This window comes from Pieris brassicae, chromosome W, assembly GCF_905147105.1.
Source record: "Pieris brassicae chromosome W, ilPieBrab1.1, whole genome shotgun sequence".
In the NCBI taxonomy this organism is placed as follows: domain Eukaryota; kingdom Metazoa; phylum Arthropoda; class Insecta; order Lepidoptera; family Pieridae; genus Pieris; species Pieris brassicae.
This window is the reverse complement of record NC_059679.1, coordinates 646557-673359: the sequence shown is the minus strand read 5'-3', so window position 1 is coordinate 673359 and position 26803 is coordinate 646557. Positions and strand designations below refer to the sequence as shown.

At 34.5% G+C, this 26803-nt stretch overlaps 2 protein-coding genes across 2 annotated transcripts in view; both read right to left on the bottom strand.

Moving 5' to 3' along the window:
* LOC123718337 (NADH-ubiquinone oxidoreductase chain 6-like) overlaps positions 1-6162 on the bottom strand; it is a 75995-nt gene extending 69833 nt beyond the window's left edge. The window contains 3 exon segments of the mRNA XM_045674752.1: positions 5469-5583; positions 6015-6076; positions 6123-6162. Of these exon segments, the coding sequence (XP_045530708.1) occupies positions 5469-5583; positions 6015-6076; positions 6123-6162 (217 nt within the window).
* Positions 6163-13291: 7129 nt separating this feature from the next.
* LOC123718336 lies at positions 13292-14534 on the bottom strand. The gene has a single exon (XM_045674751.1). The coding sequence runs from the start codon at positions 14532-14534 to the stop codon at positions 13941-13943; it is 594 nt and encodes a 197-aa protein (XP_045530707.1). The 3' UTR covers positions 13292-13940.
* Between the last annotated feature and the right edge of the window lie 12269 nt (positions 14535-26803).

Sequence of the window (26803 nt, the reverse complement as noted above, 5' to 3'; positions counted from 1 at the left end):
TCTGCTCGTAAAATTTATTCTGATACTCCGTGTTGGAGCCTCCAAGATCAGCATCTATTTCGATATGGGTTTTAAAGATTAACCCCCATCGGAATTTTAATATTTCTAGGGCTTCTTCAACATCATATTTATCCGATGACGAGTATCCATTAGATCTATACTATCAAAGGACCCAAATAAAGCTGCTTGTTTACGAAGCAATTCTTCGGTTTTTTTTGAATACCTGAAGGATTTCAGGCTGTCAGTGAAAGAAGCTTGGAACAAATTCTCCATTATGGTATATATTATTAACTAGTTTATATATAATATACTTAGTAAATTCTTAAACGAATGTTTTATAAAATACGTAGTAACAATGCGTTACCATACGCTTCTGCCTGATAAAATGCTCAGAATAAATGAGATAATTCTCAGAATTATAGTGCTCAAAACAAATGGAAAGGACTTACCTACTGCAATGGCTGCTTTCCTCTTCTTGTTATGTTGCGTGTAGATTAGTACCCGAAGTCTTCCGCCACACCGTGTTGACGGATACGGGATTGTTTATTATCTTTTAAAAGGACTTCTTAGACCTTTTGCTTGCTTCTCTACTACGCTCCTCTGTAAATGCTTGTACCTCCAGGATACATTCTGTGCTTTAAACAATTGGAGAGGACTTACTGTATCGAGCGCTGTCGCTTGCCTCTATATGTTGAGCTTGACGTCCGTCGCCTTGTTCTCGGTTGAAAGGACGCCGATACATTTTGACCCGTCTGGATTCTTGAAAAAAATTGGGAGAGGGCTTACTGCAGTTTACCTCTCTCCGTTGAAGATTGACGTCCGTCGCCTTGTTCTAGGTTGAAAGGACGCCTATATATTTGGACTAGTCTGGATCCTTGAATACGTTGCTCTCCTCTTTTCTATTGATGCGGATGATGGTATTTGATTTGCTTGATGACCCAACGAACCAGTAGTGGGATGTTTTTCCACGGCGCCGATTTTCAGTAAAACGGAGAAAAACGCGAACGCGATCAACTGAACGCGAAAGACCCGCTATTCCCGGATAGCTCGAAGGACCAAAATGTACGATTCTGGATGGCTCGAAGGACCAAAATGTACGGTTCCTGGGTCAACGGGATGCTTCAAATAATAGAGATTTATTGATTTACTCTATATTTACCACTCGCGTGTTACAATAGAATATGAGCGAAATAATGACGTGCTAATTGCTATATACCGAATGAATACAATTTAACAGTCAAAGAGAGTGCCTACGTCTGGCTATGCTCTCGGTGTGTAACTCCCATGATTTAGTTCGCTATCAACGAATGTAGAAGAGAGTGCCTGCGTCGGGCTATACTCTCGGGACGTAACTCCGACGATTTGGGAAATCGTCACGCTAATAAGTGATCGATATGTACAGCCATGGCACGTACAAACATAGGAATTTGTCAAGCTTGTAAATGAGCAAGAATGTACGAACCTTGGCACGTACATAGGGATCATCACGCTTATAAACTAAGAAAGCCTGAGCAAAATGTACAGCCTTGGCTCGTACAGTATTAATAACACCAACAACTACTACTACTACTACAACCCTACTTATTCTTAGTATTATGTTTCATCAAGATATTTCAACTCACTCAAAACTTACATATTATATTGAGCCATCGCTTTTATTAGGATATTATTACTTCTGTAGATGACGTAAATTTGACATTACTTTATCAATTTGTCAAATACAAACTCATTGGTAACCAATCAAATTGATTCAATAATTTCCTTACAATCAATTTCATTGCAATATCTTATCAATTCTGTTGAACGATATTTTTATCATCAGACATATATAAAAGTATTTCATATCATCTTTATCAGCTTTGCCACCCTTGCTCACTTAAAACCACAAATACCATCAGCTTTCTAATAGTACCCTGTTGCAAGGCCCAGTGTAATGCAACACCCTTGACTGAAGTATTGTCCACTTGATCATCAATTCGCGGTAGGGGGCAAAGTGTACAGCCTAGGACAGTGCACAAATTACCAGGCCTTCTGTTCTGGATATTTTTTTTGTTTTACCGTTTGATCTTCTTTCAGGCAGTATTATGGGTAAAAACCTGTCGCTTAGCTCTATCATAATTTCTGTACATGTTTTAAAAACCTAAAAAAATGTCCTAAAAACAAATTTAATGATCCGCAATAGGTATCGATACTTTCAAATACTTTAGTAGTGTCTACAAAAAAAATATGGGCATTTAAATCGATGCACCATGTTGGAAAGTTTATCGTCGATACCTGAGTAGTATCGATACTTTTAAAATTTTAGGAACCCTACACCAAGCGATTGACGTTTGACATCAATTATTTGTCAAATATATTTTGTAATTGCATGCATACCAATTTGTTTGAAACGTTTAAAAAAATATATCTTATGAACTGTAAGTTTTCTCAACCTAAAACTTTGCAAAACGCTTTCTTTTAGTGAGTACTATCTACAAAAAAATATGGGCATTTAAATCGACGGTCCATATTGGAAAGTTTATCCTCCTTCTCTATCTTCCTCTATAATATTAAAGTCTCTTAAGAATTTATTATATTTGTAAAAAAAGATATTATAAGAATTAATATTAATTATTTCTGTTAAAACCTTTTATAATATTCGACTCGTCTCAGAATTTGCAAATGTAGTAAAAATTGTATAAAAATATAAAGAAATTCTGTAAACACCATATTAAAATCACAGCGAACTTCTCAAAATGGTAAAATTATTTAAAGTAAATTGCTTATATAAATACCTTATTATCTTAAGATTTTATAAAATTTGTAAAAAAAATATATTATAACAATTAATATTTATTATTTTTGTAAAAAAAAACTATAAAAATATTCAACTTGCCTAAGAACCTCTAAAAATGGTAAAATTATTATTATAAACAAAAAAATAAAATAAATTAGTTCTGTAAGAACCTTGTTATAATATAAAAGTGACTTGTAACTTCTAAAAATAAAAATAAAATATTATAGATTTAAATAAGGTAATGGTTTAAATTAATAAAAAAATTAAAATCAATTATTTCTGTAAAACTAAACTTTTTAAAAATATTTAACTCACCTAAGAGGCTCTAAAAATGGTAAAATTATGATTATAAAAAAATTAAAAGAAATCAGTTCGGTAAGAACCTTATTATAATATTAAACTGACTTGGGACTTCTAAAAATAATAAAATTACTATATATTTAATTAAGGTCAGTTTAAAAGAATAGTTAAAATCATTAATAAGTTAAAATCAATTATTTCTGTAAAAAAATAAACTTTATAAAATATTCAACTCACCTAAGAAGCTCTAAAAATGGTAAAATTATTATTATAAAAAAATATTTAAAATAAATTAGTCCTGTTAAATATAATAATATTATATTAAATATTAAACTGACTTGGGACTTCTAAAAATAATAAAAATATTATAGATTTAATTAAGTTAAATTTTAAATTAATGGTTAAAATTAATAATAAATTAAAATCAAATATTTCTGAAAAAAAAAATAACTTTATATTCAAATCACCTAAGAATCTCTAAAAATTGTGAAAATTATAAAAAAAAATACGAATACAAGATTTGATTGTTTGCTATGAATAGGCCCCGAAATCAATTATACAAATTATTTTACGATTAGAACCCTACGTTATCTCGGGTGAACATAGCCTAAGAATATTTTTACAAATTACTATGGCATTCAGTTCACACCCAAGGCGTGAGAAATACTATATATTATTTCACATAACGCCTCTATAACTAGCTAAATAAACGCTTCACTCGCCTAATAACCTCTTATAAATAAAGATTATAAACTTTCCTATATACTTATTAAATTTATTTCGACTTCATAAAAACGGTAAGTATTATAAAAATATATAATGCAACAGCTCTTAAAAATAAAAAATGACGTAAAATGTTCTTTGCGTCCTAGAGCGTTAAAAGGAAATCAGACAATTCAAAGTCATATCTACAATTAAACAAGAAATTATACTAGTATAGGCCTTTTTTTCTTTCATATATATAAGTAGCTTTGATTTTTATCGATATAACTAATACGACAAGACAGGGCCGAGAGGTTATAATTGGTAAAATCTTTAGAAATCCTAAAACATAGCACAGTTCCACACTTCCTACGCAATAGCACAGTCTTCCGTTAATAAAGGAACAGAACTTTATACTCGTAAGCTACTTTTGATAGCATAACAAATGTAGAGAAAACCTAAAATACGAAACCAACGTTACTTCGTAAAATAATTTAGGTTTATATCAATTGAGTGACCTTTTATTGCTTATTATACTTCTGTACCACAAAGAACGGTTCGGTGGCCGTCGCTAAACAATCTTATACTAGAATAATAAGTTCCGAGTACATACCTCGTTACAATATCTTCTTACCAGGAAGAAAGGCACACAATATTATCAGCCGTAAGGATTTGGAGAAATTCTGTTAGTTTGGGAACAAAGAGAGGTTAGACTGATGCTAATACCTTGCCTCACCATAGTTCTCAAAAACGCACCAAACACTCACCATGAAATTCCAAATATTGGATGTAACTATTACCAATTATAATTAACAAAAAGTATATATCAAAATAAAAATGTGTCTAACGCAGCCCGAGTAAATCTCAACAAGGACTCAACTAACAAATGTGACGGTCGGCCGAGAAAAAATATTTGATATTACCTTCATCAAAAATTATTAAATTTAAATTATGTATTTCGAAAAACTTCTATTGAGCTATTTTACGGAATAGTGAAGTCATACAATTGACTGATTTATGTATTAATTTAGATAATATTGCGATAAATAGCTAAAAGTTTGTTGTTAACTTTTTACATACAGGTAGGTAAAAAAAGATGCAATTTTGTATTAAATAACAAATTTAGGTGCATAAAAGGCTGTAATTGTTGATTATAAATGGCTAAATATTGCTTTTTTAATATTCTGTCAGGGTCAGTAGAAATAAAGAGCAAATAAATTATAATTCACTTTATTTAACATTTCTAATCACTTAATACATATACTACAACTATAACGAGTAATATAAAATAACTCAAGTTACTTCTGCAGAGCTATTAAATGATGTAAAGGTTACGTAGGGTATTAACAATAATAAATTTATGGGCTAAATGTCTAAGAGCTATATAATATTAATACAATTTACTCAAGTAAAACACAGAAATACAGTTTTTAAGTGTTTTCTTTCGATCAGCGACATCTCGTTAGCTTAAACCTATCAATGTTAACAGTTTACAAACTTGACGTGGTGTCAGTACTATCATAGAAAAAAAATAACAGCGCTAATGTGATAGGCGTAGTAAAAATGATTAATATTCATTTGAAGTTTCGCGCAAATTTTATTCTGGGGGACTGTTTTGAGTAAGCATGTGACGTATGTTGCGAAGTTTTCGATTTCCCGCTCTTCGTTCTCCTTTAGATAGATCATGTACCAGTATTCTTTGTGGTAGCTGATTCGTCGCTTGGGTCGTTTGGGGGTGCGCGTGTTTGATTTGTTTCGAATTCGCTGGAGGTCGTCGTGTCTAACTCGTCGTTGTTTTCCTGATTCTGAAAAAGAAAAATTATGTGTAAACTCATATGTAATTATATCTTCATTGTGTCAACTATGCTTCCAATAATATAAATTAAAGTACTGGAACTATAATCTATTTAAATAATAATATCTTTGGTTTAGTATTTATTTATTTATTAACACTTCATTGCATACAGAAATATAACACAGTTGATATAATTGAATGAAGAATACAACGTGCGGCCTTATCGCTTTCGAGCGATATCTTCCAGGCAACAACTGTGAGAAAAAATTACAACGCTAACGGATGAATGAGAAACGGTTTACAATCGGGATATACAACGGAGAAGGGAAAAACATTCCCAGAAATGATGAGCCTGCATGTTAATTGTCATGAAGGTGGATGAAGTGAGAGGTATGTCAGTCTCTCTGGAAGCATTTCATTCAAATACTAAGTAATTTTTACCTCTTGTCCTATATCCGGCAGATCAATTTCCTTACTTCTTTCACCCACATCTCTGTCTATATCTGATGTTGTTTATAAATTAATTATTGTATTCATAATCAACGTCACAATTTCCATTTAAAGCTTTGAACTCTCTGCATTGGTACATCTTGAAATTTTGTACCGGATTAAAACTGATAAGATTTTTCTATTATTCCTACAGCTAACTAAAATTATACATTACTATATGTAACATAATTATACATACACTAAAAATAAAGCCAACAATGAAATACGTAATATATATAAAAATGTTCATAGTTAACCAAACATACAAGATATACTTAATGTTTTACCAAATGAAAATTGAACTTAGTATTATTTAATTTAATTAGTATTAATCTTGTTTAGATTTATTACTGGTATCATATCGCCCTACAATTGTGAAGATTTATTGAGGAAAATAAATTTATATGAAAAATATGCTTAATACAAACATTCAGAACATATACCTTTCAGTAATCCTGTGTTATATTTCCAAAGTTTTCAATTTCCTTACTTTGGTTTTTATTCGGTTCAATATATTAAACGTCTCTCTCATCTCATCTCTTGGGTTGCACTTCAAAAAACTGTATCCTGATCCTCCTTTATCGATTCTTCTTCTAGGTAAATTAATTACTTCTGTAAAATTTTATTCATTGTCTTTGTACTCCAGGTTCTGGGATTTTTAAGTGATATATTACATACACATGAGCCAAAGGGTATATTTTGGATGTGACCTAAGCCTATATCTCACCTTCCAGTAAGATGCTGGCAATCCTGTAAGATAAGAAAAACACATATTTTATCAGAAATAGACAAATTGGTACTGTTCTTAAATTATATTATATTGCTACTCTCTATCGGTAGTTCGCGCTAAATCTAGTTTCTGTATCTTACATATCAGGACCTGCCATTCGGGTCAAGGATCATCCCTCCCTCAGGAGTCCAACGTTCCTTCTCCACTTTAAACTAAGATCTAAATTTCTAAATCAGCTCTTGGAATACTGCGCAGGATTTTAACAATTAATATAAAGAAATGGAACTCTGATCGAGAGTGATTAAAGCAAAGGCGACCTGGGATCACGCAAATGGATACAGTTGAAGATTTGAGGTAATTGTCGATGTCCAGAGAATTGTTTTAAATACAGCTGTCTGTTTAATCTTATGAATTTATGTATCTGTCTCTTTTACTGTCGCTTTTTCGTTTCATCGACTTTCAAATCATAACGATGCTAAAGAAGATTTCACTTCTATACTTATTTTTTATATAACAAACGGGATAAACAACGGAATGCAATTATAGTGTTACCGAAAGATAATGTGTGTGTCTCTGTGGTAAAAACCTGCTTTTGAACTTAATTTGGGGATAAAGTCAGGACCTAACCCAAAAAACGTCAAATCCAATAAATTTTTAACATATGGGAGCCATACATTGAGTGGCCATGGGCGGAGCTGTCTCTGCACCTCCTACTTCTTGTCCACTCTGGCATTAAAGAACGTTTCTGCTGATGAAAATATTTCATACATATATATTACTATAACATACTTCTTGTTACAGATATTGATACAAATCGCGCATTATTATCATTAATCACAACTGACACGTGCGAGGCGCGATTTCGACAACAAGTAAAACTCATTCAAAATTCGAAAAATACACCAAAGGACGTGATTCGAAATTCAAATTACCACACCACAGTTCTGTTCATATTTCGAAATTCAAAATGCGCTACATAGATAAAATTTGACTATTTGTTTATTGGGAGAAAATGAATAAAAAATATTTTGTATTACGTATTTCATTTTTTTAATGTATATAATTTAAATGTAAGTGATATATCAATTATTTTTCTACGGTTCTCCAATGACAACATCTTAAAGTGCTCCTAGTTGTCATTCTTAGGACGTATGAACGTCATACCAACGATCTAAATTTTCTATCAGTTCCCAAATCAAGGCAAAAAGCGGGGGGAAAGAATTGGCAAGTCTTGGTCATTATTTTTCCTCGCTAAGTTTTGCGCAAGGCAAATGCACTGCAACCATAACGCCTCGCTTCGCGTGAGATATTGAAACATATCTTAACTTGAATTAAATTCAAAAATAAGTTTGACTTTGAGGGAACTTTCAGGAAATCATTCAGAACTGAAAACATCCTTCCTTATTAAGACAGCCAAAAATGTAGACAAAAGATGTACAGGTAGTCTTTCTGGCCAGAAGTAATAGATCATTGCCGTGTAATGAAAGTGATTACATTTTAAAAGACAAGGTGTCTACGACCTTCAGGTTGAGAGTCTAATTTTGATTAATGCGCTCAATTAAAATATAATATCTTACAATAGATTGATCCATTGCTCAACACTAAAACAATCTGCACTCTTTTAATTTAGAGTTACGGTTCTTGAATGACTGTAGCCTATATTTAAAACCTGTTTAAATAATAAAAAAAAACATGTTGGCAATTTACACATGGTAGAAGTGAAAGCGAAACATTTTTGGTTTCAAAATAATGAGATGAATGTAAATTTAATTTTAAGTTTAATACTAAATTGTTTTGATAAAAACTACAAAAATTAAAAAAGTTTTTATAAATAATTATATAATGTAAATTAGAATTTTTTTCACTCTCTCAATGTAGTATGTAAACTTTTGTTTAATTATTGAAATGAAACTTCTTTATCGGCGTTGGAAAAACAATTACCGTCATATATTCCCGTCACGCGCAATCTTTTTCTTGTCCTTACGGTGGTAGATTCGAATAGATTCGATGTTGATGTCTTTGATAATAAAAGCCTTTTGTTAAACTTTATCAAATTTAACCTTATTTAACCAATTTCTGTAAAGTTGCATCATTTTCATTGATCATTTTTCAAAAGTTTATATCATTAATTATATGTAATATCGAATTTCTATTTAAAAAAATATTAAATTAACGTCTTATTTAATTTTTTTGCACATCTTTGTTTTTTTTAATTCAGAAAATGATCAAATACACACTTACTAGTCTGGCCATGAATACCGTTACATAAAATTACAATATGGATCCATTCCAGTGTTGAAGAAAATAGGATTGCAGTGATCGCCTTGCACAAAATGGGAATGGAGCCGTCGGTCATATTCCAGACGCTTTAAAAGCTTGGTACGTATATCGTACTATCAACAGATACAAAAACTCTTCGTTTTAAAATTCAAAATCACTTATTCATATATGTAGCATAATATACACTTATAAACGTCAAAAAAAAGTCTTTCGAAAATCAGAAACGATCGGGGCGGTCGTGCGTAATTCGAACTACAAAGGCTGTTCATGCTGTTAAAGCCAGAATTCGTCGAAATCCCATTTCCTCGCGAGAAATGAAGATTAGGACACTGTCGAGTATTATAAAATTTTGTAAGGAGCTGCAACCATTACATCATGTTCCAAGAGATATCTTAAATAATAAATAATAATAAAATAAATTAAAAACAAAGATTGGTCTCAGATTGTCAAAAATCCTCTATCATGCAGTTTCCATACTAAATTCATATCAGCAATACACGCTCGAGCAGTTCCTGAGCGGTCGGAGTAGACGCTCTTCGGTCGAGTTTCGCCGTGCGGTCGACTGCTTACAGCTGCCGGACCCACCAAACACAGACTGCTACAAGCGGTTGCTGCCGACCGCGTGCCACTCCGGCTCTCGGCTTAAAATACCAATTCATCAAATGAAACCATGGACATTCTAAAATAGTTGAAAAACTCTTCAGTGTCTTCTCTGTGCTGGGGATACAAAGTATGAAATATTCCATACTGTTCTCTTGATTGTAGTATTAGACGCACCCACATGCAAGAAGCAGTGTTTCGTCATCGAAATCCATCTTGTAAATGAACTCGCATTGACGGTATTATTTTGCGGTCGAACACAGTTGTGTGGAGCAGTTGCTCCAAGCAGTCGTGTGGTCGCGTTGAAGTCGTACACGGCTCTACAGCAGTCCGTCTCGACTGCAACATGCCCAGCGTAAGGCGTTGATATAAAAAATATAAAAAATTGGCCGCTTGAAAGGGAGATGTGGTATATATAGTTGTTAGTCAAAATATGTCTGTCGATTATAATTTACGGTAAAAAGTATGTAAAATACCAACTTATTTCGAATGTAACGTGACTTAATCGACTTTTAGATTTTTAAGTGCAAAGGATGTTTTGTTACGGTTACAGCTACGTTGGAGCGCGGGGCCCGTAGCATTTGCTACTCTTGCTACGTAGCTAATCCGGCACTGCTTGCGAGTAGACATTACCTTCAGTATAGATATCGGCAAACATCTGGTACAAATGTGCTTGCCTGCGCAGAAGCCATTTTTAGGTATTACTTCGGCGGGCGGTAGTGCGCGACGGCGCGAGAGTGACGTGTCGATCGCGTGATTGGTAAATCAGTTGACGTTTGTGTCCCGCGCTGTATGCCGGTGAAGTTTGCCGGTATCTGTACTACAGCGGTTCCAGAACTCACTTCTATAACTAGCAAAGCGCTCTAATTTTATTGCGTTCTGACAAGTCCCATTTATTTATTTTTATTTTATTTATTTATTTATTGTTGTATAAGTGTTCTTAATATAAAGGTAGTTGATGTGGTGGAAACACAAACTGTGTACAGTTTTTCTATCCACCAGGACGTCGAACATAATTAAATCATTAACACACATATATATATACTAAGGCCAGTGACATATACGCTGTAAATTTAAATTTATAACAATCAAACCATTCAAACGATTTAAAATTGCACGTAAAACGTCATAAACAAATCTAAACACTGACGCGCCATAGTTAGCCGACGCAAGAAACCTGTTCTTGTCGAGAATTCTCATTCACATACAGGATGAGTTCCTATATTCGAATATATATATATTTTAATGACGTATATGGCATAATTTATGTTATGCATAATTTATAATTGTTTGACTTATGTAGTATTTTTTTAATTTAAATTTAATATTGTTTCTTGTTATATTCGTAAGAAGTGTAGCTGGTATCGAGTTTATTAAATTTGGAATAATGTAATCTAATGTTTTTTTCCCATATAAATTATTGTATTTGGGTAATAGAAATTCGTTTTTTAATTTTCTACGTGTTGAGTAGTGATAGTGAGTTTTAATTGTTTTGAGGTAATTTTCTGTAAAGTAGTTTTCATTTAATAATCCTAGTTGTACTTTCTCGTGTATAGGTATAATTTTGAAAAATGCAAATAGCTTTCTGTAGTCCGCTTTATATTGTGATTTTAATTTTAAGGGAGCAATTGTTTTTAAAATACGTATTTGTATTGCAAATATTTGATTTAGATAAGTTTTGCATGTTCTCCCATAGCTTGTAAGTCCATATGTTATAATGGATTCGGCTAGTGCTTTGTATAATAGTAGCAGAGTTTTAAGTGGTATTTTATTTTTTATTAAAGTGAATTTGGCAAGTATCGCTCTTAGCCTATCACAGACAGAATTAATGTGCATTTTCCAGGACATTCGGTCATCTATTGTAAGCCCCAGGTACTTATGGTTATGAACTAATTCTAAGGCGTTGCAGTTGCAGCTATTGGGGTACGAGTTATAAGAATGTGCACATGTGTGGTTGTGTAAGATTAAGATGGGTGTACGTGAATTTAGATTGTGACTGGATCGGATATGCATGAACTTTGTTTTGTTAGGATTTAGTACAAGTCCTACGTCGTGGGACCATTTAGCCAATGTATCGAAATCAGATTGTAGCTTTGTTTCTGCTTCTTGGATGTTAGGCCCTGCAGCTACTAGGCATGTATCATCTGCAAATTGGAATATCTGACAATACTTTATTATGTTAGCTAATGTGTTAACATAGGTAAGGTAGTGTAAAGGCCCAATGACTGAGCCCTGAGCCGTACCTTCTGTAATAGATATTGGAAAACTTTCTTCGTTGCACACTTTAACACGATAAGTTCTGTCTTGCAGATAGTTTTCACACCACTTGAGTAGGTTTCCTCGTACTCCGCAGTCATTTAAGTTCTGCAGGATTACGCTGTGCTTTAATGTGTCGAATGCCTTACTGTAGTCAATAAACACTACTAGAACATGATCTTTTTTATTTAAATGTTTATAAATGTGGTCTGTGAATGCGGATAGCAATTGTGTGGTATTTTTATTTGGTTGGAATCCATATTGTTTGTTAGAAAGAATATTGTGTTTTTTATAATAATTTTGAATTTGTCCACATATGTATTTTTCTATTATTTTGTTAATTGTTGGCAATATAGTTATTGGACGATAATTATTATAGATTTTTTTGCTACCATTTTTGTATATTGGTCGAACTATGCCTGTTTTTAGTAAGTTAGGATATTTTCCAGTATAAATGCTCGTATTAATAAGGTTAGCTATGACTACGTTGATTTTATTACATAATGTTTTAATATCCATAGCTCGTATTTTATCTGCACCTGGAGACTTTCTGTCGTTTAATGATTTAATTATCTTTGCAACTGATTTAGGGTCTGCTGACTGAAATCTCATACTAGTATTTTCTGTATGCTGGTAGGAGCTTTTATCTAACAGTGGATTTACACAGTTGGTTGCTATATTACTAATACTATTGTGGAAGGAAGTTGCAAAATTATTTGCAGTATCTTTACATGTAATATTTTGGTTTGCAAATGCGTTTTGTATAGCTACGTCCATGGATGTTTTAATTTTTCCTGTTAGTTGGTTTAATATGTCCCATAGATTTTTTAGATTATTTTTATTAGCTTCTATATTGATTCTAATTGTTTTATTTTTAGTTTTATTTATTAATTTATTGACATAATTTCTGGTTTTATTATATTTTTGTTTGAGTATTAAGTTGTTTGGATCTTTTATATATTGAGTAAAAAGTTTATCTCTGTACTGACATCCTTTAATAATTCTATTATTAATCCAATGGTTACTATTTCGAAGAGAGTTAGATTTAAGTTTAACTGTACATTCAGATTTTTTATATGCTTGTGTTAAGTTATTTTGTATGAAGTTATATATACCAATAGGACACTTCATTTCTAATGTCGGCTTCCAATCAATTTGCTCTAGAAGGATCGTTAATTTATTATTGTCAATTAATGTTTTATATGTTGGAACATCCTGTGACTGTGTTTTAGTGCAAGCAAGCACGATCGCTCGATGGTCCGCTAGTTTTGTGCCAACCGTTGCCGTGTATAGGTCGTGTGTTTGGGATCGAGCGTATATGTGGTCTATGCATGATTTTGTAATGGTTCCTTGGTATAGTTCCGCCCTAGTGTAAGTTGTGATCCCACACATAAGGCCTAAACTGTGTAATGTGTTGCAATATTTATGTTTTATAGGAATGTCTAGCTTTAGATTTATATTAACGTCTCCCAATAGATACAAATCAATATTTTTCTGACAGTTGTTCTTAATAATATTATGAAGTTCGTCAATAAACAGGTTCTTGCTTAGGCTAGGTGGGCGGTAAATAGCACAAATTTGAGCAGTGTATTTTGTCTGAGTTGTGATGGTAAAAAGTATATTCTCGAAATGTTGGCTTTTTACAATTTTCATATTAAATTTATGTTTCTTTTTTACATATACTACGATACCTCCACCTTTCCTACCGTTTCTGAGTGCCGAAAACATATGGTATCCATCTAAATTATACAGACAACTGATTTTATCAGAAATGTTTACTTCTGTAAGCACAATAACGTCAACAGCGCCAGCCGCATAAATACATTGCTCAAGACTATCAAAGTATTTTATGATTGACCTTATGTTTATGTGTACACACAATAGATTTAAATGTCTACTGGGAATTTTACTCACAAAATCACTTATGTTTATACAGTCTTCTAATTCACAAATATCACTAGTTAAACTATCCATCTTAATAATAATAATTTATATGCATTTAAATTGGTCAGTTAATTGGCATTCTGTCTTTTTTTTAGCACTTGTATATCCAACACTGATCTTAGGTTTTGTATTTTAGTGTTTTCATCCTTTCTTGCACGCACCATACCGTTTTTAAACCATACGTATTTATATCCTTGTTTATTCTTTAATTCCTGTTTGGCTTCCCATAAAACGCTTTTGTTGTGTTTAGTCATTGCTTCCCTGATGAATACTATTTTGTTATTGTTGGGTTCATAGGGGCAAACATCGGCCACCATAGTTTTAATGGTTTTTGCAGCTTTAATCCACTTTTCTTGGGTTGCTTTATCATTAAGTTTTACTTGTATAATGCCCGGTTGGTCGTTTTTACCTTGGTATCGCATTGTGTTACGGATACTGTCGAAGGGCTGTTTAAGTTTTAATGCTACATTTTCAACTAATTTTCTCACATTCTCTTCACTCGCAGGGGGGACGTTTGCTATTTCTATAAAATTAGAAAGTTTCTCCTGTTCCATCTCATGGAAACGCTGCTCCAATGCACCTACCCTCAATTCCAGATTGTTGTTTTTGTGTATTAGTTCCGTGTTTTTTCTTTCTAAAACTTTTATGGTGTTTGTAGACATGGACACATTCAATTTTAATTGCTGTCCAGATCTTGGATGAAGCTAAAAAAAAACCTTACAAGTATTGTATTAAACCGAAGAATTTATTTTGGTTAATTAGAAGAACTTGCATATACTTTATAGGTGTCATTGATAGCTTAATAAAAAATAGTAATTTTAGTTTGTCATTCTTTATATTACAAAATAATATAATATAATCATTAGAAAACCGCTGTGGTTTGTGTAAATGTAACCATAGCAGTCTTGTTTAGGGAACAAATGCATATAAAAATAGTTTTTCAATTTCATTTCACATCGGATTCGCATTTGGAAGTTATATATTAATTGTTATTGAGACGATAAAAATGTTTTATCAAAATTGAGACCAATTTGAATGACTGGGAAATGAAAATAAAACTAATAAATTAACTTTATTTAAAATATTTATTGACTGGATTTTATGAATTTTTGGAATATATGCTCTAAGGTGACGATGGCATGCTATCCCGACGATGTGACAATTAACATGTCTATTATTTTTATTGGCGTTTTATTTTTATTCCTTCTATTTGGTGAGTTTCTTAGAATAGATTTCATTTTTTGTTACCATGGTAACGATGTTATGTCCAATATACGGTGACCATGGTAACAGACACGGTAAAGCCTTTTATATTTTATTTATTAATTAGGCTCTCCGAGCATAGTTCACGAGAGAGATTCGGAATTAAAAATGTCATCAATTCATGGTCAAAATCAATTGTTATTAACTAAACAATTTATTTTGGGGTTAGTGAATTGCAAAAACATATAATTATAGTTCATTAATGATTCATGATTGTTTGTAAGCAAGATATATTGTTTGCTTCCATTTTTGTAAGCAGTGTTGGCCTAGTAGCTTCAGCGTGCGACCCTCATCCCTGAGGTCGTAGGTTCGTTCTCATGCTGTTCACTATTGGACTTTCTTTCTCCGCATTTAATTCACATTCGCTAAACAGTGTTCTTTAAAATAAAAAAAGTGTGATAACAATTTTGAAATAAAAAAACAATAGGAATTTTCTTTTCTTTGACTATTGTTATTTTGTGTGATTTGTTAGTGATAAATGTTATAGCTTTGTCTTATGTATACAATAGACAAAAGCTTTTTTTCAGGGTAATTAAAGACTTGTGTTGGTATAATTCTGCCATGTGTTGGCTTAATGGGATTGGATTATGTACTAAAGATACCATGAAAGCTGGATCAGTAATATGAAGGTTCTTTGAGAGGCCGACCTGTGGTTTATGATAAGGAGGGGTGGCCTGTTCATCCAGACACCAAAAAGAGAACAGTACGTCTTGTGAGCAAGTATGTTTATTTAAACAGAGTTGTAACACTTATTTTTCGCTTTATGATTTCTATTTACGTTTATCGTTAGCTGTGTCCTTGATATTTATTCTCCTTGGCTACATTTTAATAAAATCTAGTATAATAGTTATACTGTTTTTTGAACTTAAACTTCTTTATCGTCGTTGGAAAAAAAATTGCGCGTCACATTTTACCGTTACGTGCCATCTTTTCTTGTCCCTACCACGGTTAAGATTCGAAGCGTTTAATAACAAAAATTTATAATAGCGATAACAATGATAGAAATGGGGAAGATCCTTTCACGACTTTGCTTTAGCTTACGACCTGTCACAAATGGTCCCTGCGATTACGCGAATACCAGATGTGGATGGTCATAAACCCTCTTTGTTGGACCTTCTGCTGACCTCACATCCGGAGACCTATCAAGTCTCTGTTGACCCGCCATTGGGTTCATCGGATCATTGTGTGGTCCGGAGTACTGTGCCTACTACGCGCCCTCCTCGGCCCCGTTTTTCGGGTTGTCGTCGTATTTGGCACTATCGGTCAGCAGATTGGGATGGGATGCGGTCTTTCTTTGCGTTCTACCCTTGGGGGCCTATGTGCTTTTCGTCGGTAGCTCCAGATTCCGTCGCTGCCTCTGTCGCCGAAGTGGTTCTGCAGGGCATGGAACTTTTTATTCCATTCTCTGCGGTGCCGATCGGTGGCAGGTCAGAGCCCTGGTTTAAGCATTCTTGCAAGGCGGCATCGCGTCGAAAGCGAGAATGCTTTAATGCATGGGCGGAGGCGGCGATATCTCGTGATGCCAATACCAGCGAACATAAAAAAGCATATAACTCAGCCTCCAGGTCCTTCAAACGGGAAATCGCTAAGGCAAAGTCAGAGCACATCGCCAGATTTGGCGAGAGATTGGCCCAACTCCCTTCTGGGACCCGAGCCTTCTGGTCTCTCGCCAAAGCTGTACAAGGGAATTTTTGTCAGCCATCGATACCACCGCTGCACAGAGAGGATGACTCGCTCGCCCACACTGCGAAGGAGAAGGCCGACCTCTTGGGCTGTCTCTTTGCGTCCAACTCGACTTTGGATGACCGGGGGAGATCACCACCGGCGATTTCGCGGTGTGATAACTCAATGCCGGAAATCACATTCCAGCAACGTGCTGTTCGCAGAGCACTATCTTCCTTGGACATTCATAAGTCGAGCGGGCCGGATGGTATCCCTCCAATTGTGCTGCGTACATGTGCTCCTGAGTTGGCTCCGGTCCTGACGCGCCTTTTCCGGTACCTGTACTCGCTCGGCACTGTCCCGAAGTGCTGGAAGACCGCTTCGATACATCCGATCCCTAAAAAAGGCGATCGCACTGATCCATCCAACTATCGCCCAATCGCAATAACCTCCTTGTTCTCCAAAATAATGGAATCCATTATTAATGGCCAGCTCTTGAGTTATCTAGAGGGCCACCAGCTGATTAGCGATTATCAGTACGGCTTTCGTCGTGGTCGTTCAGCTGGTGACCTTCTAGTATACCTTACTCATAGATGGGCAGAGGCAATTGAGTCCAAGGGGGAGGCACTAGCGGTTAGTTTGGACATAGCGAAAGCCTTCGATCGGGTGTGGCACAAAGCACTGCTCTCGAAGCTACCAGCCTACGGGCTTCCTGAGAAATTATGCGACTGGATCTCCAGCTTTCTAGCCGATCGGAGCATCAAGGTCGTCGTCGACGGAGCATGTTCCGACCTTAAACCCGTGAATGCTGGGGTCCCACAAGGCTGTGTTCTGTCCCCGACCCTGTTTCTTCTGCATATCAATGACATGTTGCAACTTAGCAACATTCATTGCTATGCGGACGACAGCACTGGGGATACTCTTTACACTGGCCGGGCAGGTATTTCTCGGGCAGTTGTCGATGAGTACCGGAACAAACTTGTGTCTGAAGTCGAAACTCTTTTACGTGGAGTCTCGGACTGGGGTAGACTAAACCTAGTCCAATTTAACCCCAAGAAGACACAAGTTTGCGCGTTTACCGCGAAAAAAATACCCTTTGTCGCTACTCCTCTTTTCGAAAACACTCTTCTTGAAGCCACAGCCAGCATCGGAATACTTGGCGTTGACATATCGAACGACGTTCAGTTTCGCGGTCATTTGGAGGGAAAGGCTAAATTAGCCTCCAAAAAGCTTGGTGTGCTCAGCAAGGCGAGACGGTACTTCACTCCGGGCCACCGCTTGCAACTCTATAAAGCGCAAATACGGCCCCACATGGAATACTGTTCTCACCTCTGGGCGGGGGCTCCCCAGTACCAGCTCCTTCCACTTGACCGTATCCAACGAAGAGCGGTTCGAATCGTCGATGACCAATCCCTCTCCGAGCGGCTCGATCCTTTGGCGTTGCGTAGAGATGTGGGGTCACTCTGCATCTTCTACCGCATTTACCATGGAGAGTGTTCAGAGGAGTTGTTCGGATTAATACCTGCAGCTGAGTTTCAGCATCGGACGTCGAGGCAAAATACAAAATTCCACCCGTATCACCTCGACGTCCGACGTTCCACGACTGAGCGTTTCTCAAGGCAATTTTTGCCGCGCACCACCGCTATGTGGAACCAGCTGCCCACTGAAGTATTTCCGAACCAATTCGACTTAGGGTCCTTCAAGAAAAGAGCGTACAAATTCTTAAAAGGCCGGCAACGCACTCGCGAGCCCTCTGGCATTGAGAGTGTCCATGGGCGGCGGTATCACTTAACATCAGGTGAGCCTCCTGCCCGTTTGCCCCCTATTTTATAAAAAAAAAAAACTTATTGTAACAAAATCACATTAATTGATATTAATATTATCGCGATAAATTTACCTGGTATGTAAGCCGTATCGCTAGACTTGTTAGTACAAGACACTAAGCGACTCCCAATTTTCCCAAGTGTGCATTTGGGCCCTAAAGTTTCGTAAAGATTTTATATTATTATTAATTCACTTGACAAAATACATTTTTATTGCTTATTTTATTTATTGTTCAGTCAAGATTATGTTGATCTTTCTATTTGCTTTTTACTTATCGTATCCACTGTACCTACTTCTACTGATGTCACGTACGTTTTCACTAGTACTCGACCTCCGACGTAATGAAGGCCTCCTCCAGCTTTTTCCATTTGTCCCTATTCCTTGCGACAATGTATCCCTTATATTTCCCAAGTTTTCGGTGGGCATTCTGTCTTTTCTTCCCAGTGGGAAGAAACATTTCAATGCCATTCCAATTAAGGTTCTTTTTGATTCAGCTGCCATCACAAATGCCTCATTAATATTAATTAGAAAAGAAAGAGTCAAAATGTTCTAGAACGTGGAGCCAAGACGGCGGAGGCGTAAGGGTGACATGAGGAAATGGATGACACCTCAAGTGCTTCGGCACTAAGTGCAGATATTTGGGACTACGGTCTATCTCCAAAAGGCGAGAATAAATGCGATTGTGTAAGATTTTTTATATAATAATTCGTGCAGATAAGGTTTTTATTATATACACTAGTTGTTAACCAAAATTTCTTTGAGAGAAATGTTTCCTAGTCGCAATAACCAAAACAATATTTGTTTAATGTTATTCAACATTCACAGAACAAAAAATTAAATTCATTCGACTTAGTGTCCTTCAAGGAAAGAGCGTACCTAGTCTTGAAATGCCGGCAACGCACTTGCGAGCCTTTTGGCAAGGTGAGTGTCCGTCCGCGGCGGTATCACTTAACATCAGGTGAGCCGTCTGCCCATTTGTCTTCTAAAACATAAACAAAAATGAATTTATTATATTTGTGTCTCACACAGACAAGCACTCCTCAACAGCATCACCAGGAACAAAGAGAAACAGCAAATACTCCACGATTCCGAACAAGTCGACACTGATTATGTCTCAACACAAATACAGAAGAGCAAAAAGTCCTTAAACACATAGCTTAATTATTTCAAATACATATCTTACAAACATTTTATTTTACCACAATAATTTTGAAGGAAGAAATCGCTATCGGTAAGACGACGGATATTTATATTAGCGACGTTGTTATTTAGGAAAATAAATATTTTTTATCAGTTACGTTTTCACGCTTATGGTCGTTGCTCAAAATTTAGACAGCTGGAATTACGGGCTATAGATAGTCTGTGCGGAATAAAAATCAACAACTTGAACCATTCGCTAGGAAGAGAAGTGTCTAGGCAGTCTATAATATAAACTTGCAACAACTAGAGCCGTTGTATTAATAATAATAATTTATTGGCAAGAAAACGGTACGAAAATGTTATGGTTATCTAAAGTTCGCATATTCTGCCACACATATTTTCCTTAAAAGGTAGACTAGAAGTTACTATTACATTGTGAGTCATATCAAGTAAATTATTATTTTTTACACGTTCTAAAACAATGTGCAATGTGCATAACTTAAAAAATGCAAAAAAATATTTGTCGTCACAAATTTTACACACCTTAAAAAACACATCAATTATATTAGAATATAAGTATTCTTATAACTCGTACCCCAATAGCTGCAACTGCAACGCCTTAGAATTAGTTCATAACCATAAGTACCTGGGGCTTACAATAGATGACCGAATGTCCTGGAAAATGCACATTAATTCTGTCTGTGATAGGCTAAGAGCGATACTTGCCAAATTCACTTTAATAAAAAATAAAATACCACTTAAAACTCTGCTACTATTATACAAAGCACTAGCCGAATCCATTATAACATATGGACTTACAAGCTATGGGAAAACATGCAAAACTTATCTAAATCAAATATTTGCAATACAAATACGTATTTTAAAAACAATTGCTCCTATAAAATTAAAATCACAATATAAAGCGGACTACAGAAAGCTATTTGCATTTTTCAAAATTATACCTATACACGAGAAAGTACAACTAGGATTATTAAATGAAAACTACTTTACAGAAAATTACCTCAAAACAATTAAAACTCACTATCACTACTCAACACGTAGAAAATTAAAAAACGAATTTCTATTACCCAAATACAATAATTTATATGGGAAAAAAACATTAGATTACATTATTCCAAATTTAATAAACTCGATACCAGCTACACTTCTTACGAATATAACAAGAAACAATATTAAATTTAAATTAAAAAAATACTACATAAGTCAAACAATTATAAATTATGCATAACATAAATTATGCCATATACGGCCTTCTGGTAATGTGAGTGTCCATGGGCGATGGTATCACTTAACATCAGGTGAGCCTCCTGCCCGTTTGCCTCCTATTACATGCCAGAACTTATGGCTGGACTAGGTATAATACTAAATTCATAACATAATCGCTACTGTGACGTCACTCTGCGAACATAATATAAGAATGTCGATAGTGTCGGAGATAGCATTCAGTAAGCGCAACGACATTTAAAATGTTGCAAGATTTCATTGACAAAGATAATGTCAGTAAAAACTTGCATAGGAGAACACTTCGATACCGCAATTCAAGAAATGACGTCGTAATGTTAGTGATTCATCGAATGAACAAACAAGGCATCGTTAATCCAGTCATAATCGAATCCACGCTTACCAGCAGCGCTGTACCACCCTAGAAATAATGAATAAAATAATAGCCAGAAAACAAAAATAGTCCAGATAGACTTTTAGATCGAAGAAAATTGTTTTATTCAAGAAGGCATCAATTTCTTACAAAAATAATCTGTTGCAAAAGATTTTGAGAAAGATGTATTTTATATGAGTTAAGAACTTGTGAGTTTGTGAGATTCTCAAATAGAAATAAATGAAGAAGGAATAACATCCATAGAGATGAATACAAATGATACAATTATTTAATTTCATATTATATTCATTTTACCTTATTATATACGGGAAAATGTAACGCGTCACGGAATAATGTGACGTGTAACCGAAAAAATTAATTTGATTTTTTACAACGCCGATAAAGAAGTTTCACTTCAATATAATTTCGTTTAATGATTTAAAGTAATTTAATTTAATAAAATTTATACATTTGCTGAGAAAGTGGTTGTAGCTGCGCTTTATTTTGTGTTATATGAGTCTTAGCTTGTTGTATGCTACCATCGTGAGTTGAGAGACACAAACGTTTCAAGAAATAGATTTGAATTTTAATTAAAATACTATTTTATGAGAATCGAAGTATGGTAAGTCATAAAAGTCGTTCATTCATAATTCTGTCTTGTACACTACTTACGTGACTTTTATTCAATATATTACGTTACTGAGGATTTGTTTTTCAGGTAAAATATATTAATTGAATTGAATTGTAACAAACGAATGACAATTTTAGTTTCAATTCAAAACAATGAAACGCTGCAATGTGTGTGCTCTGTTATTAAGTTTTTTTTCTATCATTCTAAACATACAAGTTTAAATAGATCTTGTTTATAAAGAATTAAGGATGTTTCCTATTTTATTATAATAGTTATAAACAGACACGGTAAAGCCTTTTATATTTTATTTATTAATTAGGCTCTCCGAGTATAGTTCACGAGAGAGATTACGAATTAAAAAGTTCATCAATTCATGGTCAAAATCAATTGTTATTAACTAAACAATTTATTTTGGGGTTGGTGAATTGCAAAAACATATAATTATAGTTGATTAATGACTGTTTGTAAGCAAGATATATTGTTTGCTTCCATTTTTGTAAACAGTGTTGGCCTAGTGGCTTCAGTGTGCGACCCTCATCCCTGAGGTCGTAGGTTCGTTCCCTTGCTGTGCACCAATGGACTTTCTATATCCGCATTTAATTCACATTCGCTAAAACGTCGAAGGAAAACATCGTGAGGGAACCGGCTTAGACCCAAAAAGTCGACTGCGTGCGTCAGGCACAGAAGGCTGATCACCTACTTACCTATTAGATTAACAAATGATCATGAAACAGCTACAGAAATCTAAGGCCCCGACCTAAAAAGGTTGTAGCGCCATTGATTTATTTTGTTTTATACATTTTTGGTATTGAAGTGCCTCCAATTTATTAATATACTAAACTGTTAAATGCTATCAAAACCATTACTAGTAAAACACCCCCTTTTTTAGTCAGATGCGATCTAGACTAAAGTATATTAAATTCGTATTCATAGAATATACAATAGAGGTTTAACTATATTCTTGGATGAATGATGTGCCTATTATACCTATAATTTAATTTATTTACTAGCAACACTTACACGTATAATCAAATCCAAATTTTAGTTTACAACGAATATATATCTAATACATTTTCAAATTCACGATTCAATGTTCAAATTTACGTAAAATTTCCAACATTAAAACATTCTTTTTGTAGAAACGTTCTATAATACTGAACGTATTTTTTTTGTTCTATCAACAGTTTCGACAGAGCACGCGATGCAGATTTTTATGGATGATTTTTTCACACCTATGTTATTGCACTTTTACTACCCTATTTTTTTTATATGTAATGCGAATTGCCTGCGGTAAATTTAGATGGTGTCGCGAAAGTATTCACTACTTCCATATAGATCCTAATACCAGTCACTTAAGAATTGATCAATATTTTTCATTAATATATTTGCCCTTACACTTCACTTATTGTAACAAAATCACATTAATTGATATTAATATTATCGCGATAAATTTACCTTGTATGTAAGCCGTATCGCTAGACTTATTAGTAAAAAAGACAGTCATCGCAGGCCATGAACACCCATTTTAGTGGATACGTTCCCGTTTTGACCTGCGGGACAGAGTCTGTGTTTTTTATAGAACAGACGGAGATTTTAAATTGACTCTATTGCAGGCCAATGGAGTTCATATTAAACTTGATTATGTTTGTTATCTTACCGTGTATACTCTTATGGGAAGCGGTTACTTATGGAATGCAAATCATAAATAAATGTAAAACAGAGGAAAGTAGCAAAACACGAATAAATGTTTAAGCAGTAAAGATATGCAGGTGTGCTTACATAATGGATAAATCAATAGATTTCTTGACCAAGTGGGAATATGAATCTGTCAAAAGTGTCATCATCGTATACGTACACGAAACTGTCATGATTCGTTATATCGCGAGGTCTGGTCGTGTCACAGAGGAGGCCCATTTGGGCCCTAGAGAATCGTACAGCTTATTATTATTAATTCACTTCAAAAAATAAATTTTAATTTCAGTCAAGATTATGTTGACCTTTCTATTTTGACCTTTTTACTTTTCCTATCCACTGTACCTACTTCAACTGACGTCCTAATTTAGATTAATAAATAAAATAAAAATAGCTTTTATTCGAGTACACTAGAATTACACTAAGTCCATGTCATTTATGTTTTCACTAGTACTCGACCTCCGACGGAGTGAAGGCCTCCTCCAGCTTCTTCCATTTGTCCCTATTCCTTGCGACAATGTTTCCCCGCTATACCTTTTATTTCATCTTCCCAAGTTTTTGGTGGGCATCCTCTCTTTTCTTTCCAGTGGGAAGAAACATTTCAATGCCATTCCAATTAAGGGTCTTTTTGATTCAGCTGCCATCACAAATGCCTCATTAATATTAATTAGAAAAGAAAGAGTCTAAATGTTCTAGAACGTGGAGCCAAGATGGTGGAGGCGTAAGGCTGACATGAGGAAATGAAAGACACCTCAAGTACTTCGACACTAAATGCAGACGTTTGGGACTACGGTCTATCTCCAACAGGCGAAAAGAAATGCGATTGCGTAAGATTTTTTATATACTAATTCGTGTAGATTAAGTGTTTATTATATACAGTAGTTGTTAACCAAAATTTCTTTGAGAGAAGTGTTTCCTAGTCGCGATAACCAAAACAATATTTGTTTAATGTTATTCAACATTCACAGAACAAAAAATTAAATTCATTCGACTTAAGGTCCTTCAAGGAAAGAGCGTCCCAATTCTTGAAAGGCCGCAACGCACTTGCGAGCCTTCTGGCAAGGTGAGTGTCCGTCGGCGGCGGTATCACTTAACGTGCAGACGCCTTCCATATGCCTTCTATTACATAAACAAAAATGAATTTATTATATTTATATTTCACAGAGACAACCACTCCTCAACAGCATCACAATGAACGAAGAGAAACAGCAAACACTCCACGATTCCGAACAAGACGACACTGCTTATGTCTTAACACAAATACAGAAGAGTAAAGAGTTATTTAAAAATTACCTTTATTCTTTCAAATAAATGTCCTACAAACATTTTGTTTTACTTCAATAATTTTGAAGGGAAATATTGCCATCGGTAAGACGATGGACGTTTTTATTAGCGGCGTTGTTATTTAGGAAAAAAATAGTTTCTATCAGTTACGTTTTGACTCTTTAAGCCGTTGCTCAAAATTTTGAACGCTGGAATAGTGAACTATAGACAGTCTGTGCGAATAAAAATCAGCGTGAACTTGAAGCATTCGCTAAATTGCTATTTTTATGTTGTCTAGAAAATAAAATATCTAGAGAAGTGTGTAGGCAGTCTATAATATATATACTTGCAACAATCTAGAACCGAAATAATATGTAATAATAATAATGTATTTGCAAGATTACGGTACAAACATGTTATGGTTATCTAAAGTTCGCATATTCTGCCACACATATTTTCCTTAAAAGGTAGACTAGAAGTTACAATTACATTGTGAGTCATATCAAGTAAATTCTTATATTATTTTATTTATTTATTTACACGTTCTAAAACAATGTGCAATGTGCATGCTTTAAAAAATACAAGAAAATATGACATCACAAATTTGACACACACAAAAAACACATCAATTATATTATAATATAAGTAATCTATCAATTAAATAAAAAATAATAATTATAATTAATAAAACTTAAAAAATAAAACAACAAAATAAGAATAAAAACCCAAAAATAAATGAAAACTTAAACCTCATTAAGATCATGATAAACAAGGTTACGGTGACTGGCAGACTGTTGTAAAACCCATCATCATCGATGTTAGTAATCAAGTTGTAAGAGCGCGATAGCCTATTCACTGGACCATTTAAAGTAGCAGATATAATTATAATTACATGGTCACATTATTAATTTAATTTATAATTTTTCTCGCAAATAACGATTAATAGAATAGATTTTTTTTCAAAAGTAGGTACATTATGTCGAATTTTTAACAAAACAATTAGGAAGATCTTTGCTTGTCTATATCTCTCCATGTCTACTTCGACAATGGACTTAAAAATATGCTTTTGTGAACGAATACGGTCATTCCTAAAATATATATGTAGGAAATAGATACTTAGAGGTTCTTAAGCAAAGGTACGTAACTAGATGGTTTGCCTCAGAAAGTTACAATTAAACTATATTGCCTCTATTTATTGTTGAACTTTTAAGTCCATCTCGAACGAGTTTCAAAAATATTATAGGTGTCTATATCCAGTTTGCTATTTGTATACACTATTGACATTGTAATTTTATTGGAAGAACACCAGAGCGTAGGTCCATGCAAAAAGCATCATTATAAGAAATCACATAAGATAAGTTCAATATTCAGATCCCTATTGGTTAAGTTTTATAGTAAGCGCCAATGTTTTGGAACTCCGTATAGCATCAGTTACTTCAGGTTTCGTAGCCAGCCCAAGGTTCCTCATATATTGAGGTTGTGGAGGAAGAAAGCCATGGCGAGTCAAACCGCTGACTGGCTCAGGCCTGAGTGGCTGAGATTAAGGAGTTGCTTATAACCATAGCAGTGTTGGCCTTGTGGCTTCAGCGTGCGACGCCCTGCGGTCGTAGGTTCGATCCCCGGCTGTGCACCAATGGATTTTCTTTTTATGTGCGCATTTACCATTCGCTCGAACAGTGAAGGAAAATATCGTGAGGAAAACGACTTGCCTTAGACCCAAAAAGTCAAAGGCGTGCCTCAGGCACAGAAGGCTGATCACCTACTTACCTTTTCAATTTACTAATGTAATCATGTAACAGATACAGAAATCTGAGGCCCAGACATAAAAAGGTTGTAGCTCC

Excerpts from the sequence above, each read along its gene's own strand:
- LOC123718336 (XM_045674751.1), bottom strand. The coding sequence starts at position 14,534 with ATGTCTACAAACACCATAAAAGTTTTAGAAAGAAAAAACACGGAACTA.